This window comes from Apiospora hydei (genome assembly GCF_038363865.1).
Source record: "Apiospora hydei strain CBS 114990 chromosome Unknown utg000006l_segment0_segment0, whole genome shotgun sequence".
In the NCBI taxonomy this organism is placed as follows: Eukaryota; Fungi; Ascomycota; class Sordariomycetes; order Amphisphaeriales; family Apiosporaceae; genus Apiospora; species Apiospora hydei.
In genome coordinates, this window is record NW_027117365.1 from 1,424,419 (window position 1) to 1,437,453 (window position 13,035).

Genomic DNA, 13,035 nt, shown 5'->3' on the forward strand with positions numbered 1-13,035 from the left:
ACCGCCCCCAGTCAGGCCTCGTGGTGCCTCCCCCCATAAAGAGTCGTAACATGATCATATCATCGGATCGCCTGAAGGCTTCTTCACTCCAAGCATAATTCCTAAACACATGAATTGCGTTGCCCCTGTTGAATAGAAAGAGACTCGAGTTCCCACAGGGTGCCCCAAGAACACACCTTCATAGGCCACTCTGGCCGTACACCACCTCGCTATCTCAGCGGCTCAAAGACAAACAATCCCTCATAGCTAATACTCCATCATAAAACACGGAACAATAACGCTACAAGCCACCAAGCTGCATCATTCGTGAGAAAAATAAATAAAGGGTATAGTGCCGAATGGAAAGAAACAATACGCGCGCAGCCCTCATAATGATTTGCGTAAAGGTATAGCAAGTGCAAGAAGCAGTGCGCAATGAATAGCAGTTAAAAATAGACAATATGGGTAATAGATCGCGTACAGCAAGTACTGCAACAGGGTACGAATCCCCAAGATGTTGTATGCATGGAAGCAAGAATGCCCGGCGGAGGGTTCCGGTATAAACACCGGCTCTGGGGAGGAATACACCGAAGGGGCGGCGGCGACACAGCGCAAGTAATGTGTTGAAAAAACGACCTCTGGCGGGGTCAGTGAAGGTGGAAGTGAATCGAAAGACAAGCGTAGGGTAGGCTGCCTGAAAGTAGTTAAATGTGTACACGCCGAAGAAGATTGTGTCGCCGGCCCCTGTCTAGGCATTCGGTACCTTTTACAAAATGCAGGCAGCGGCGAAGACGGCGATAATCAAGCCTACGACGGCACTGCTACCCTGAGGGCCAGCACTTTCGCTCTTGGCGGACTCAGTAGGAGCTGCCGATCCGGCTGCTGATTCACCGTTGGTTGCAACAGCAGTTGGTTTCGTTGCGGACGATGGTGTCCAGGTGTAGGATGCCGTGGCCGTGGCCGTTCCGTTCTCCTTGAAGATACCACCGAGGGCAAGCAAAGTGAAGCTAGACTGGGCACTGCTTGAGGTCTCAGTGGAGCTCTCGGGCGTGCTTGAGCTTGGCGACGGTGTTGTCGAAGGTGTTGAGGTTGTTGGGGATGAGGTAGGTGTGCTCGAAGTTGTCGAGGTTGTCAAAGTTTCCGAGGTAGAAGTTGACGTGGGGGTCGTGCTGGTCGTCGTTGGTGTTTCCTTGGTTGAGCTGGGGGTTGGGGTAGGCGTAGGGGTAGGAGTGGGCGTGGGCGTGGGCGTGGGTGTAGCCGACGATGTCGTCTCCGGCTTATCGTCGCTGCCGGAAGATCCGTCGAGGTTGAAGACGACAATGCTAGCTGAACCTCCCTTGGGCACGGTTGCCACACAGAATGCCGAGCCGCCAGCCCCGTCCGCCTTTTCGCTGCTGGTAACACCATTGCCGTCAACACGGCAGGGCAGGCCGGTGCAGTCGCCGCTGGTGCACTTGATTTCCATGCCGAAAGTAGGCTTCTTGCTGGCTAGAGAAGACGCCTCATAGATGGGGTTCATTCCAAGCTTGACAAAGGTGCTTCCGGTATGATCAGTGTTGGTGCCAGCAACGTAGAAGGCCCAGTTCTATCACAAGGATATTAGTATGTGCTTGTTGTTGATAATAGGCTGGGGTTCACAACTCACTCCCACAGGTTTAGAATCATCGCCCCATATGCAGCCTTCCGACGATGATACACCAGGCTCATTGATATAGTAGCTAGAGGGGACTCGTTAGAATACGCAGGCGACACAATTGGTTGGCTGAACTTACTGAGCAGCAGTTGTGTCCCAGTAGTCGGTTCCTGGGACGGCGATAACCTGCTCGTCTTGAATATCGTTGGGAATAATCATATCCTCCATGCCGGGCAGCACAGTCTGGCAGAACGAAGTGACCTTGCCACACTTGTTCACAACCTTGACGTTGCCGGTACCCTTGGTACACAGCGGCTTGTCGTCAAAAGGCTTAGAGGCCTTGCCATCCAGACCGCAAAGCAGACCACCAGACATTCTATCGGTAGTGGCGTAAGTCGAGAATGGCTTCCACTGCGCCATCATCTCGCCCGGAGGGCAGGCATACGGGCAGTATTTGCCCGGGAAGCAGACCTGGTCAGGACTCAGAGCCCAGCCACCGTTCATCGCGTTCGGCGAGACGGGTACGAGTCCTTCGCCAGTCGGGAATTTACAAGCCAGACCTCGGTCCTCCAGGTGTGCGACGGCACTTCGGCTATGAATCTGGCTGTGGTCATTTCGTCTACCCAGATGCTTGTGCTTGTGCGCCAAGGTCGGTTCAGCCAGGAGAAGTGTTACGGACCCGAGGGTCGCTTGTAGGGTTGAAAGCTTCATATCGTCGGCTGATCTTGAGAAGCCAGTCGTCCGGTCGAAAGAATGTATGCTCCACAAAAGCGAGTGATGGCCTCGGATTCTCGAAGCACCGGAGTCAAGAACCTAATGCGACGTGAGAAGATCTCAAGCCGGTGATCAACGAGATCGTCGAGACTTGGGCGGGAAGAAGCTTGAGGCGGGATTTAGTCTCCGTGGGACGGATCGCGTGAGCAAGCCGAGTCGATAACGAACGAGGACCTGGCAGCGGAAAAAAGAATGTGGGCGCGACAAGTGTCACTGTATAAAAGAACGGCGGCAGAGCGTCTGCATAAAAGAATAAGGAGAGTAGAGAGCGACGGTGAGGAGCCGGCAGCAAGAGACACGAAGCGGTCGCGCGCAAGCGAGGAATGGGAGAGGGGACCCGATCGTCTCATGGGCAGAATGGGGAGTCTTCCTTAGATTAGGGAACCTAGTCGCCCCCCGTCTCAATGGACGGTGGGCGAGGGAACGGACAGCCCTGAGCCCTGTGAGTCTGCTGTGAGCTTCTCTGGTCCTGCCAAGTGCCTGCCCTTGGTGCCTCTCGCATTATGGATTGGAACTGGGTCCCCTGCGCGATCCATGGTATCCATGGTCCGCGAGCCAGAAGCGTGAGAAGCCAGAGCCAGAGGCTGCGACGGCGGGTGGTGTTATTGGCGATGGGCGGCTTCAGCCAATAGCCCCGTGCCTGCGAGCCATGGCCCGTTTCCTCTTCCATCAAGCCTGCAGGCGATGGGGGACATGGTTCGGGGATTGGGCCGATAGAAGTTATGTGCCTTGCAGATGGGCCAATGAGACGGCGGCAGGCAAATGATGGAGCGTTAATCGAAATGAGATGGCATGGTTGAGGTTGCAGACAAGGTAGGCAAAGACGGGGGCGGCCACATTCACCGGATTAGCTTATTCTTAGCGCCGATGCTTTTCGTGGGTGGCATTTCATTTTTTTTCTTTCTCTTCTTCTTCTCCCTCCCTCGACAGGGCTTTCATTTCAGCCTTGCCCTCACAAAAAGGGCAGCTTCCGAAGAAGCTGGGATGAAGTCTGGATGAAGATCACACCTGCTGGTCCTGGCATTCGATCGGCAGTTGATCAAATCCAAGGGCCGCCAATCCAAATCCGCGGCATGGTCAAGGAGACGGACGGATGCGGCCTGCAAATTCCTGGGTGTCCGCTAAATCGATATTGATATTGCTTAACCGATAGTCAACGGCAGGCTAACAGCTAGCACGGTAGCGCATATTGTAACGCTGGTAACCTTACTTAGTAATCGGCGTTTGATGCGCTGATATGGCACGAGCTTCCATGGTTTCACAAATGGCGGACCGTGTAACAGCGGGGGTGTCAAAATCGGAAGATTAGATGCGAGGATGCCAACCGGAGCATGTTCGATTCTTGCTGAATCATCGTTCCAATCGAAGAATGGCCCTGCTCACGTCGGTCGGTGTGCACGACACAGCGACACTCGCGACATTATGTAAGACATATTACTCAACCGGCCCTTCAATTGCGGGTTCGGATACTTAAGTTTCTTCCATACTTAATACCCCAAATTCCCGAGTAACGCCGGGCCACTGAGCTCGTCGTTTCTTCTATAGGGCCGTCAGATAACGCCATCTGCATTGCATCAGGCGTTCATGGCCTATGCCGCGTCTATATCTGCTTGGCTTAGGTTATTAGCACAAGTTACATAATCTATCGACTACCCCCGGAAGCTAAAACGAGCCCCGAATCCGCAACGGCTTGCCAAATAGGTCTGTGTCCCGCAGCCATAGTAGTAATCGATAAGTAGCATACAGGGGATCGGGTGTCTTGAGGCCTGAGATAAGAGAAGTAACTGGGAATAGAATACCTAGATCCAGTTGATCCAGTCAATAGTGGCGCCAACATCCATAACGGCCCTTGTCTTTTGCACTCCTCCTCAAGCACTCCCCATACGGTGCAAGGACTGCAAAGCGCACGCCGTCTGCCGCCGCGGAGGCGAGGCTCCAACGCCACCCACCTGCCACCCGCAACAGCATGGCCATCGCGTACTGCTCAATCGGGTGGCTGCCTCCGTTCGGCTGGAATCCTTGCCGGGCGCTGGCCGCCTTTCGTCGTGGGGCGAAAAAGTCTGCCTCCCACAAAGTGCTGACTTGTGCGATGGATCTGGGCCACGCGCAGTTTGGGTCCGACCGAGCATTTGTGTCAAAAGGCGGTGGGTGCATTGAGCCTAAGCGGCCGTTTGTCCTCGGGAGTCCACGAGGATGTTGGGATATTTGGAAGGCATCGGCTAGCTAGCAGGAGCATCAAGCGATACGTCCCCGAGCAGCCCTGGTAGGGTGGTAGGGGTGGAACTTTGGGATGCCATTTCTCCAAGAACAGCATCAAGTTACAAGGGAAGAGCCCTGGACATGGTGGTGGTGGTGAAGGTGGTGTGGACGAGAACGTTGCTTGGTTTCTCAGCTGGCTTGGAGAAGTCGAAGTCGGATCCAAATGGCTACCTCTGACAATCAAGCATCTGCGCCGCCTGACTATCTACCGACTTGCTTGTCGCGACAGAGAAACGAGTCCTGATCATATTGGGCAAAAAGCCCTGTAGTCAGATCCTACAAGCCGCGTAGGCGCTAGCAATGCGCTCATTGGCTGCGGCGGCTGCGGCTGGGGGATGGATCTATTTTCGTCATGTCATCGTCTAGGTCCCTCCTCCAAAAACACTGCCTCGGGACTAAGAGCTGACCAGCAAACCTTTTGAACCCCCTTCCAGGAAAAGATACAATCTCCAAATAACCTTCATCAGTTTCGGTCGTTCTAGATCCGAGTGCTATACATATACGGCGCCGGTGTTAGCGTGGGCTGGAGATGCTGCTAAGCCCTACGACTTCGCGGGGATGGTTTCAACTCCCCACCTCGGAAGGGAAGCTATCCGTCTATTCTACAGCCATCATGTCAACGTAGGTCGGGCTAAGGACTCAGGTCTGCTTACTGAAGTAAACGAGGATGCTGTAATGTCTAAGTAAGAAGGGTTGCTATCGTGGTATTGGCCTGCATGGGTCGTGTATAATAAGGCCTTGGCCTCCGGGTGTTGAAATTATTCTGATTCTCTCGATCCTGCATCTTCACTGTGAATCCTGACAACTCACTAATACATTTCACTGTCTATTTCTTTTCTTTTCTTCATTTCCTTATATCTCCTTTGTCCTTGTTGCCGGTCTCCTTGAGTGTTCTTGGCTTCTTCATTTCACCACGGTTTCCTTTTCAGTCTACTCGCCACGTCTTCCACTTAATAAAAAGACCAAAATCCAAAAAGGTTCAACCGACAATATGCTTTTCACTATCCCCAGCCTGACTACGGCCGTCTTGGCTCTTGGTCCTGCTGTTCTCGCAATGCCCCAACAGTATGGCACGGGTATGTCCCATACCTATTCGACAACTTCCAGTGGCCAACCTCCCATGGGCACCGGGACTGGTAAAAAGCACGACGGCTATCCGACGTACCAACCTATTGGCACGGGCGGAACTGTCGGTACCATCCAGAACTCGATGACCGAAAGTTCAAAGCCCGTGTACAAGCCAACCGTCACGTACGCCCAAACATCCCGTGCCACGGTTGAGCCGGGGTCTTCCAGCTCTCCCGGCCAGATGTACTCGAAGACCCATTCCGGGCATTCCTCGAAGCCCACGCACACAGGTGATTGCAAAACGCCCGGCGGCCTTCCGGGCCTTTCCAAGACTCAACAGATTCTACTATCAGACACGTAAGAAGTCACCCCCTTTTTTTTCAACTGACGTTACATGTACTTGTATACTGACTTTGTGTGCTTGTTTCATACAGCCGCGCGGACGCTATCAACAACGTCCTGACCAAGAACGAGGACTTCAAATTCAACTTCGAGAACAAGCGGACCGGCGGTCCCGGCAAGGGCGGCGAGGTCGTCCCCGCAAACCGCAAGACGTTCCCTGCCCTGACGGGGACGGGCCTGGGCATGGCCGTAGTGTTCCTGGGCCCCTGCGGCTTCAACACGCCGCACGTGCACCCGCGAGCCGCCGAGCTGGGTATCGTGACCGAGGGCACCGTCGTGTCGTCCATGGTTCCCGAGAACGGGGTCCACAACGCCGACGGCACGACGCCGCGCGAGATCCTCAACACGCTGCACCAGTACGACGCCACCATCTTCTTCCAGGGCGCCGTCCACTCCCAGTTCAACCCGGGCTGCGGCAACGCCACCTTCGTCGCGGCCCTGAGCGCCGAGGACTTTGGGACCGGGCAGGTCGCGCAGGAGCTGTTTGGAGCCCGCAACAACGCCGCCGTGGCCGACGTCTTCGGCGACGCCATCGAGGGCGCCGACGTCGATAAGCTGCGCGGCGCCATCTCCAAGAACGTCGCGCTCGGCGTAGAGCAGTGTCTCAAGAGGTGCAACATTAACAAGAGGAAGTAGGACGTCGAAGCTGGCGATGGGACGTCCGGGGGAGGCGAAGTAGTGGGAGCGCATATATACACGAGATACCAGTTTAATATGCGGAGTTTTCTTTTCCTTGGGTAATTTGCTTTCTGGAGTGGTACATACTGGTTCGGAGTCTATCGGCTGTATTTACGGATTCACGTCATCCACATTCCTTTTCGGCACAAGTTTACATCTAAACATATAGTTCCTGCTCACGCTCTCTGCCAAACCGAATAATATATAATATTGCAGGAGCCTTGGAGCGGCCACTTACATGATCTCGGTGCAGTTTCTTAAAACGGAACACTTGTTCAAAAAACTATTAAGTTTGACGTTCAGGTTAGCTCGCTTAAGTAGGACAATACTTACTGATCTCCCCTATGGCGATGATGAAGCTTAGACTGGGCTGGGCCATGGTTCGCCGGGACCCTGCTTGATGCGAATAAGTTTTTATCGCCCCAGACAAACAGGCGATGATCCAAGAACGCACACTCGTTTTCTGATGGATGTTACACTTGATATGTCCAAAAACACGAACACCCAGCCCAGGCTAGGAATAGAGCAGTTATATTGCATATAACGTTATTGCTAATTATATATTTAAGTAGATGCTTAGGACGCAACTGAAGTGATCGCAGGGGAGAAACAATGGTATCTTCGGACGCAATAAATGACAGACCACAAACAACCAGACAACCGCCACCGTCAGCTCCTGTAGAGATTGCCAAACCCAACACGTCCAGAACAGACGAGGTGTGTGGTAAACGCATGTTTTAGACAGTCTCCTCTTTGACGGTCGTGTTGCCACCGGGCTTCTCGCTGACGTTGCCCATCTCAGCGGCGAAGGTGTGGCTGGGTCTCCAGGCGGCCGACTTGCGCGGGCTGGCCTCGGCCATACACATATCGGCCTGCTCGAGGGAGAGACCTCGGAGCTCAGGAACGAGGAAGTAAGCTGTACCGAGAACGGATTAGAAAACATGACAAGTCGATTCAGGGGTGTGCAAAGCTGGGCTAGACTTACCAAACAGCAAACTGAAGCAGCAGAGGGCGCCCCAGAGGAAGAAGACCCTGGGTCCCAGATCGGCCTTATCCTCTCCAACCAGGTACGGCGTGATGACTAAATGGGGTTGCATATTAGCATCTTGAGGATTCTGTCATGGCTTTGGTTGAGCATGCGAGGGGGAAACAACTTACCAGCAATAATGGTGTTCCAGAACCAGTTAGAGGCAGTGGACAGACCAACACCACGAGATCGAATGGGCAGCGGGAATGCTTCGCCCACAATGACCCAAGCGGTAGGACCCCAGGTAATAGCGAACGAGGAGATGTTCAAGCAGATGAAGGCGACCATGGCAGACGTGGCCCTGTTGTTGTTCACATCCTTTCCGGCAGTGACACCGATGATAGCAACGATGAATTGACAGATGATCATGGAGCACGCGCCATAGATGAGAAGGGCGCGGCGGCCAAACTTCTCGATGACGTAAAAAGAAATGGGGGTAGACAAGCAGTTGACCAACGTCGTTATCATGGAGATCAAGAAAGGGTTGTCGATGGTTCCCAGCTGGGTGAAAAAGGGAGTTCCGAAATAGAAAACAAAGTTGATACCCGTCAGCTGCTGGAACATCTGCATCCCCGTGCCCAGGAGAGTGCGGCGCAGAGGGCTGTTGCCGGCGGAGAGCGAGCCCTTGAAGCAGGCCAACCAAGATCCAATGTAGTTGGTCTGGGGAATCACCTGCATCTCGTACTCGTTGTTGGCGACAATCTCGGCAAGCTCGTCCTTGACGTAAGCAGAGTCAAGCGGCTGGCCACGCACAAAGGCCAGAGCTTTGGCTGCCTTCTCGATCTCTCCTTTGCGCACGAAATAACGGGGCGACTCGGGCAGGTAGAAGAGACCGCCAGCGAGAACAATGGCCCAGAGGTACTGGATACCGATGGGGATGCGGTAGGAGCTGGTGTCGTTGCGCTCCTGGGTGCCGTAGACGACGCAGGCCGCGACCAGGATGCCAATGGTAATGCAGAACTGGTAGCCAGAGACCATGGCACCGCGAACCTTCTTGGGGGCGATCTCGGACATGTACAGGATGACGACGGCGGAAATGAAACCAACACCACCACCAGCAACCAGACGACCAAGAACGAACAGAGCCTCCTGGTTGGTGCTGGCGATCTGCAAAGTGCAACCGACACAGAAGACAGCGCAGCCCATGATAATAGTAGGTCGGCGGCCAATGAAGTCGGCAATATCACCACCCATCAGGGCTCCAAAGAAGGTACCGCAAGACAGGATGGATGTGAATAGTGACTGCATCGATGAAGAAAGGTGGAATTCGTCCTTGGCCACGCCAATGGGCATCTTGTTGACATAATCGTATTCCATGCCCGTGTAGAGGTTGATGAAGTAAGGCATGGCCATGACGCCAGACATCCAACCTGTAACATCACCGTCAGGTCAGTGCCAAGATCGAGTTTGAATATATGGAGGGCGGTAAGTCTGGGCTAGAGATAGAGGCGACTTACCGGTATCATAGCCGAAAAAGATACCACCGAAGGCAGCAAAGGCGCAGATCAGGTAGGCCTTCCAGGTCACGGGGGCCTCGACACGACTGACATCAGTCGTGCCGGTAACAACGACACCACCTGCCATGGTTGTCGAGTCTCTTCTTCTGAAGAGACGAGTTCTATGTTGAGAAAAGAGGCAAGTAGGGATGTTGGACCGATCAAAGCAGTCTCCGGATAACAACCAAGCCCAAAGGACGTATCCAGAGGGGGAAAGAGCATGAAGGAGAGGGGTTCAGCAACGGTAAGTTGGAGGTAGGCGAGACATTATTTATATATGCAGACCGCGCCGCTCGCCTCCAATACATGATGCATGCAGTATAGTTTGAAATGTCTGGGGAGGTCACTCGTGCGCAAGCTGACCAGTCAGCTACGCACCTCGCTCTAGCTCGACTTCCCGGGGAAAGAAGATCACCCCCAGTTCTGGGGAAGTAGGCATCAGCTACCAGTGAAGCGAATTCTAGACTCGGGACGCCACTCTTGAACCGCACCGCACCACAGCAACAAGGCCGCCATGCTGGGCAAGGGGTCTTGATTGGGCTTCTGTGGCCTCCCACAGGGGAGCATGACAGGTAGGCAGGGGTCCAGAAAAGGGCCTTCTCCGGATCTTGGTACAAATAGTGCTGCTCCATTCCGGAGAGTGGCGGAACGCCCAGACAGCTGCAGGTGATTTATACCCAGTCAGGCAGGATGCTAAGGGCGGGAGACCGGGGGTAAGGCTTGAGATGGAAAACCTGGAGAGGCCTCGATACCTGGTCCAGAGAGCCGTCGAGGGGGTTCAAGGCCATCGGACCCTACTGCCACTTTCTGATGGCCAATTCTGTTCCTGACACGGTTGCCAAGCGAATAGTCGGAAATGTTTCTCAAGAACTCGCTGATCTGGGTTTCGAGCCAGCAAATAGATGTTTCACTTCCGAGTCTCGGTACTTGCACCGATGAACGAAATGAGATGTACACACATCTGAGCATCTCATATGTCTCTGGGAATTGCTGCATTCGGCAAGATCACATTAAGAGACGGGAAATCAGAATGGCCAGGTCTTGCAAACACACAACCACACCTTTTCACGTGTAGGAGCAGAGAATCGCAGAGTTCAGAGTTGGCTCTGGCCAATGACACGCGCCCCTGGCCCTTCGAAGGAAGGGTTGTTGCATTCCGACAGAGAAACATGCGCTCTCGTAAGGCGCTATGCTAGTCGAAGGATCCGTCGCGCTGGGACGACTGCAGCATACACATGGCCGTTAGTTCATCTCATCCTCCCACCTTCAAGGAAGCAACCTGGCTAAGCGCGTGAGTACCAGAGGAGATGTTTCCTCGTCAACTCTAGCGCGCCTTGGAGGAATCTTGGTCCTATGGAATATCCAATCATCGAGAGTCGACGTTACAGTGGCCGGTCGAGCATCCAAGGTCTTTCGGACGCACCCCCGCGCCTCCAATATAGACTGTGGGGAACCCCAGTGAGATGGGAAATTTGTCTGTGCAAGTTTGTTCTTCTTCTTCTTCCCCTTGTCACCAAGGCCCTCCACATTCCCCTAAATATACTAGCCTGCACTGACTCCCAGATTTTAGGTATCCCTGAGGATACATTTATGTAATTGAGTATTTTGTTACATGCACGCGGTGTCTCCTCGAACAGACGGTTGGGGGAAAAGCAGACCTGGCCAACCCTCACCGATCCTTATGGGTGAGCGAGTCGGCCGATACAATCGGCCGAGAAGCCAGTTCATGGCAAAATCGGATCAATGCCGCTTCTTTCCCTCGGGCTAATTAATGACTTAGGCCGGATTTTTTGGGTGTGATGTATCAAGTCGCACGATATAAGTGTACTTTGGCCCGCAGACGGCTCGAAGCGTCACAGCACGAAGAAGCGGTCGAAGAAGAAATGCCGTTCACTTTAGGGTATTTCCTTTTCGCCAAAAGTATACATGCGCTGGCTGAGACCGGCGGCCCTTGGATGCTTCCGCAATCGTCACATGTAGCAGCCATGGCTTCGGGTGGCTTTCTGCTAGCGTCGACGAAGCAAATGGCGTATGTTGGGTATAGCCACACCTGTGCTAGACCTCTGCTCGGAGTGAGTAGCTGAGCGCTGCGTGACACAATATTCTCAGGCGGAATGGGACGTTAGATTCAGCTGCGCTTGTAGAATGGCGGATCTACATACCCTGCCCCCCCTCTTCCCCAGGATCCCGGGCTGCTAACTCTGGAGAAATGGGGCCAGATCTCCAGGTCGGCCCGAATGGAATATCAAGGCTAGACGGCATAGAAACGCATCCACGCTCCTTCCTGCGTGCTTATTGATAAGTCTGTCAGTCGGTTGTCTGCTTTTTAGCAGTCCGCTCGCAGGTCTAGGCTTCGCTTGTAGGCCGTAGTGAGCGGTGTTATGTATTGATGTCTTTTTCTCCACTTCCCCATCTCAATCTCTCTCGCCCGGCAATAGGTTCGTCTTTTTCCTCCTTTGGCCCCATCTTTCCTGCCATCATCGCCGTACTCCGCACGGCACGCACGTATCTGGCTGCTTGAACAGCCGTTGGGTGTCTAGTCGGGTCTCAGGTTCTGCTCACCTGATGAGAACGTACTTTCTTGGCGGCATGAATCAATGGTGGCTCACAACACCAACCCCGACCCCAACGGTGGACCGGCCGCATCTGCCAAAAGCGTTATAAGCGCCGAGACGCCAATAACACATGGCACCCTTCACAGTCGGCGGCCCATGGTATGTGGCCTGTCCGTACTCTATAGCCGAGCACATGCTTTCTAGCTGCAGCATCACCCAGAGCGCCGGGAACCAACCCACTCAAGAACACGGTCTGGATGGGCCGTAGAAGCTGGGCAGAGGTGAGTCCAAGTCTTCGGTGAAAGACTTTGACCGGTGCCCATGTGATGGCAACTCGGGGTTTTACTTTTCTTTCTGTCTTGCCGCCAGCCCCGTATTGGAAGGTGAAGAGGAAGAGTGGGTGCTAACCTGGCTGGCTTTCTCTTTGCTTTTCAGACAGCGAAGCTTTGCCTTCCTTCAGCCCTCGGCTGCCACCCGCAGCCATAGCTTAGCGCCACTCCGCTCCGTGATCTAAACCATGATCTAATGAAATTTCGAGCTGTGTCTACGACTATACCAGGGTCAATGCGGTGTATGTAGGCTGATATCGAATAGATCGGACACTACCTAGGTAGGTAGTGCCTTTACCTGACTTGTAAGTCCGCAGGTGACCGGCTCTCAAAGTGAATAAGTCGCTTCGTTTCCATATACGACTATAACGAGTTACACATCATATTATCTCAGGCGGCTCCTGGTGTTCACGTAATCTGCAGTAGCCCTCCAGCCTCCACCGCAACCCATGACCAAAGTCTTAATTGAGTGATAGGACAGGGGGCCCAGCTATCCGAGTATCGTGAGCTGCATAGTTAGGTACGTTACTTCGCATACATGCGATCGATGCGATGCGATGCTCAGCCCAACTTTATGCCCTGGATCCAACAAACCGAGTGTGAGACACGGCACCCTGCATTTCATTGTTTCCGTTGCCCTTCACATAAATTTATGCGAATCGCATCGGGCTGGCTGTTCTTGATCTTGGTGCCAAACATTGTTTTTGTTTTCTAACTTACATCGAAGGACTTTCTTAGACATGCCAGCTGAAATGTATGAGTGAATATGATCAATCTTACCAACACCAGGAAAAATAAGGAGGTAGGGCTGGCTGGCGGTTCACGAATAGCTCCT

The 13,035-nt window shown here is 53.5% G+C and overlaps 3 protein-coding genes across 3 annotated transcripts; 1 reads left to right on the forward strand and 2 right to left on the reverse strand.

The window, feature by feature from the left end:
* Positions 1 to 745: 745 nt before the first annotated feature.
* Positions 746 to 2,323, reverse strand: PG997_007652 (uncharacterized protein; the record flags this gene model as incomplete). The annotated part of the gene is made up of 3 exons (XM_066811967.1): positions 746 to 1,564; positions 1,625 to 1,697; positions 1,752 to 2,323. 3 exons carry the CDS (start codon positions 2,321 to 2,323, stop codon positions 746 to 748), a joined length of 1,464 nt encoding a protein of 487 aa, XP_066667309.1.
* A 3,442-nt stretch (positions 2,324 to 5,765) lies between these two features.
* PG997_007653 (cupin) lies at positions 5,766 to 6,751 on the forward strand (the record flags this gene model as incomplete). Its single annotated transcript, XM_066811968.1, has 2 exons — positions 5,766 to 6,070; positions 6,148 to 6,751. 2 exons carry the CDS (start codon positions 5,766 to 5,768, stop codon positions 6,749 to 6,751), a joined length of 909 nt encoding a protein of 302 aa, XP_066667310.1.
* A 779-nt stretch (positions 6,752 to 7,530) lies between these two features.
* PG997_007654 (monosaccharide transporter protein) lies at positions 7,531 to 9,404 on the reverse strand (the record flags this gene model as incomplete). Its single annotated transcript, XM_066811969.1, has 4 exons — positions 7,531 to 7,709; positions 7,779 to 7,874; positions 7,952 to 9,190; positions 9,278 to 9,404. The coding sequence occupies 4 exons, from the start codon at positions 9,402 to 9,404 to the stop codon at positions 7,531 to 7,533; spliced, it is 1,641 nt and encodes a 546-aa protein (XP_066667311.1).
* Positions 9,405 to 13,035: the final 3,631 nt, after the last annotated feature.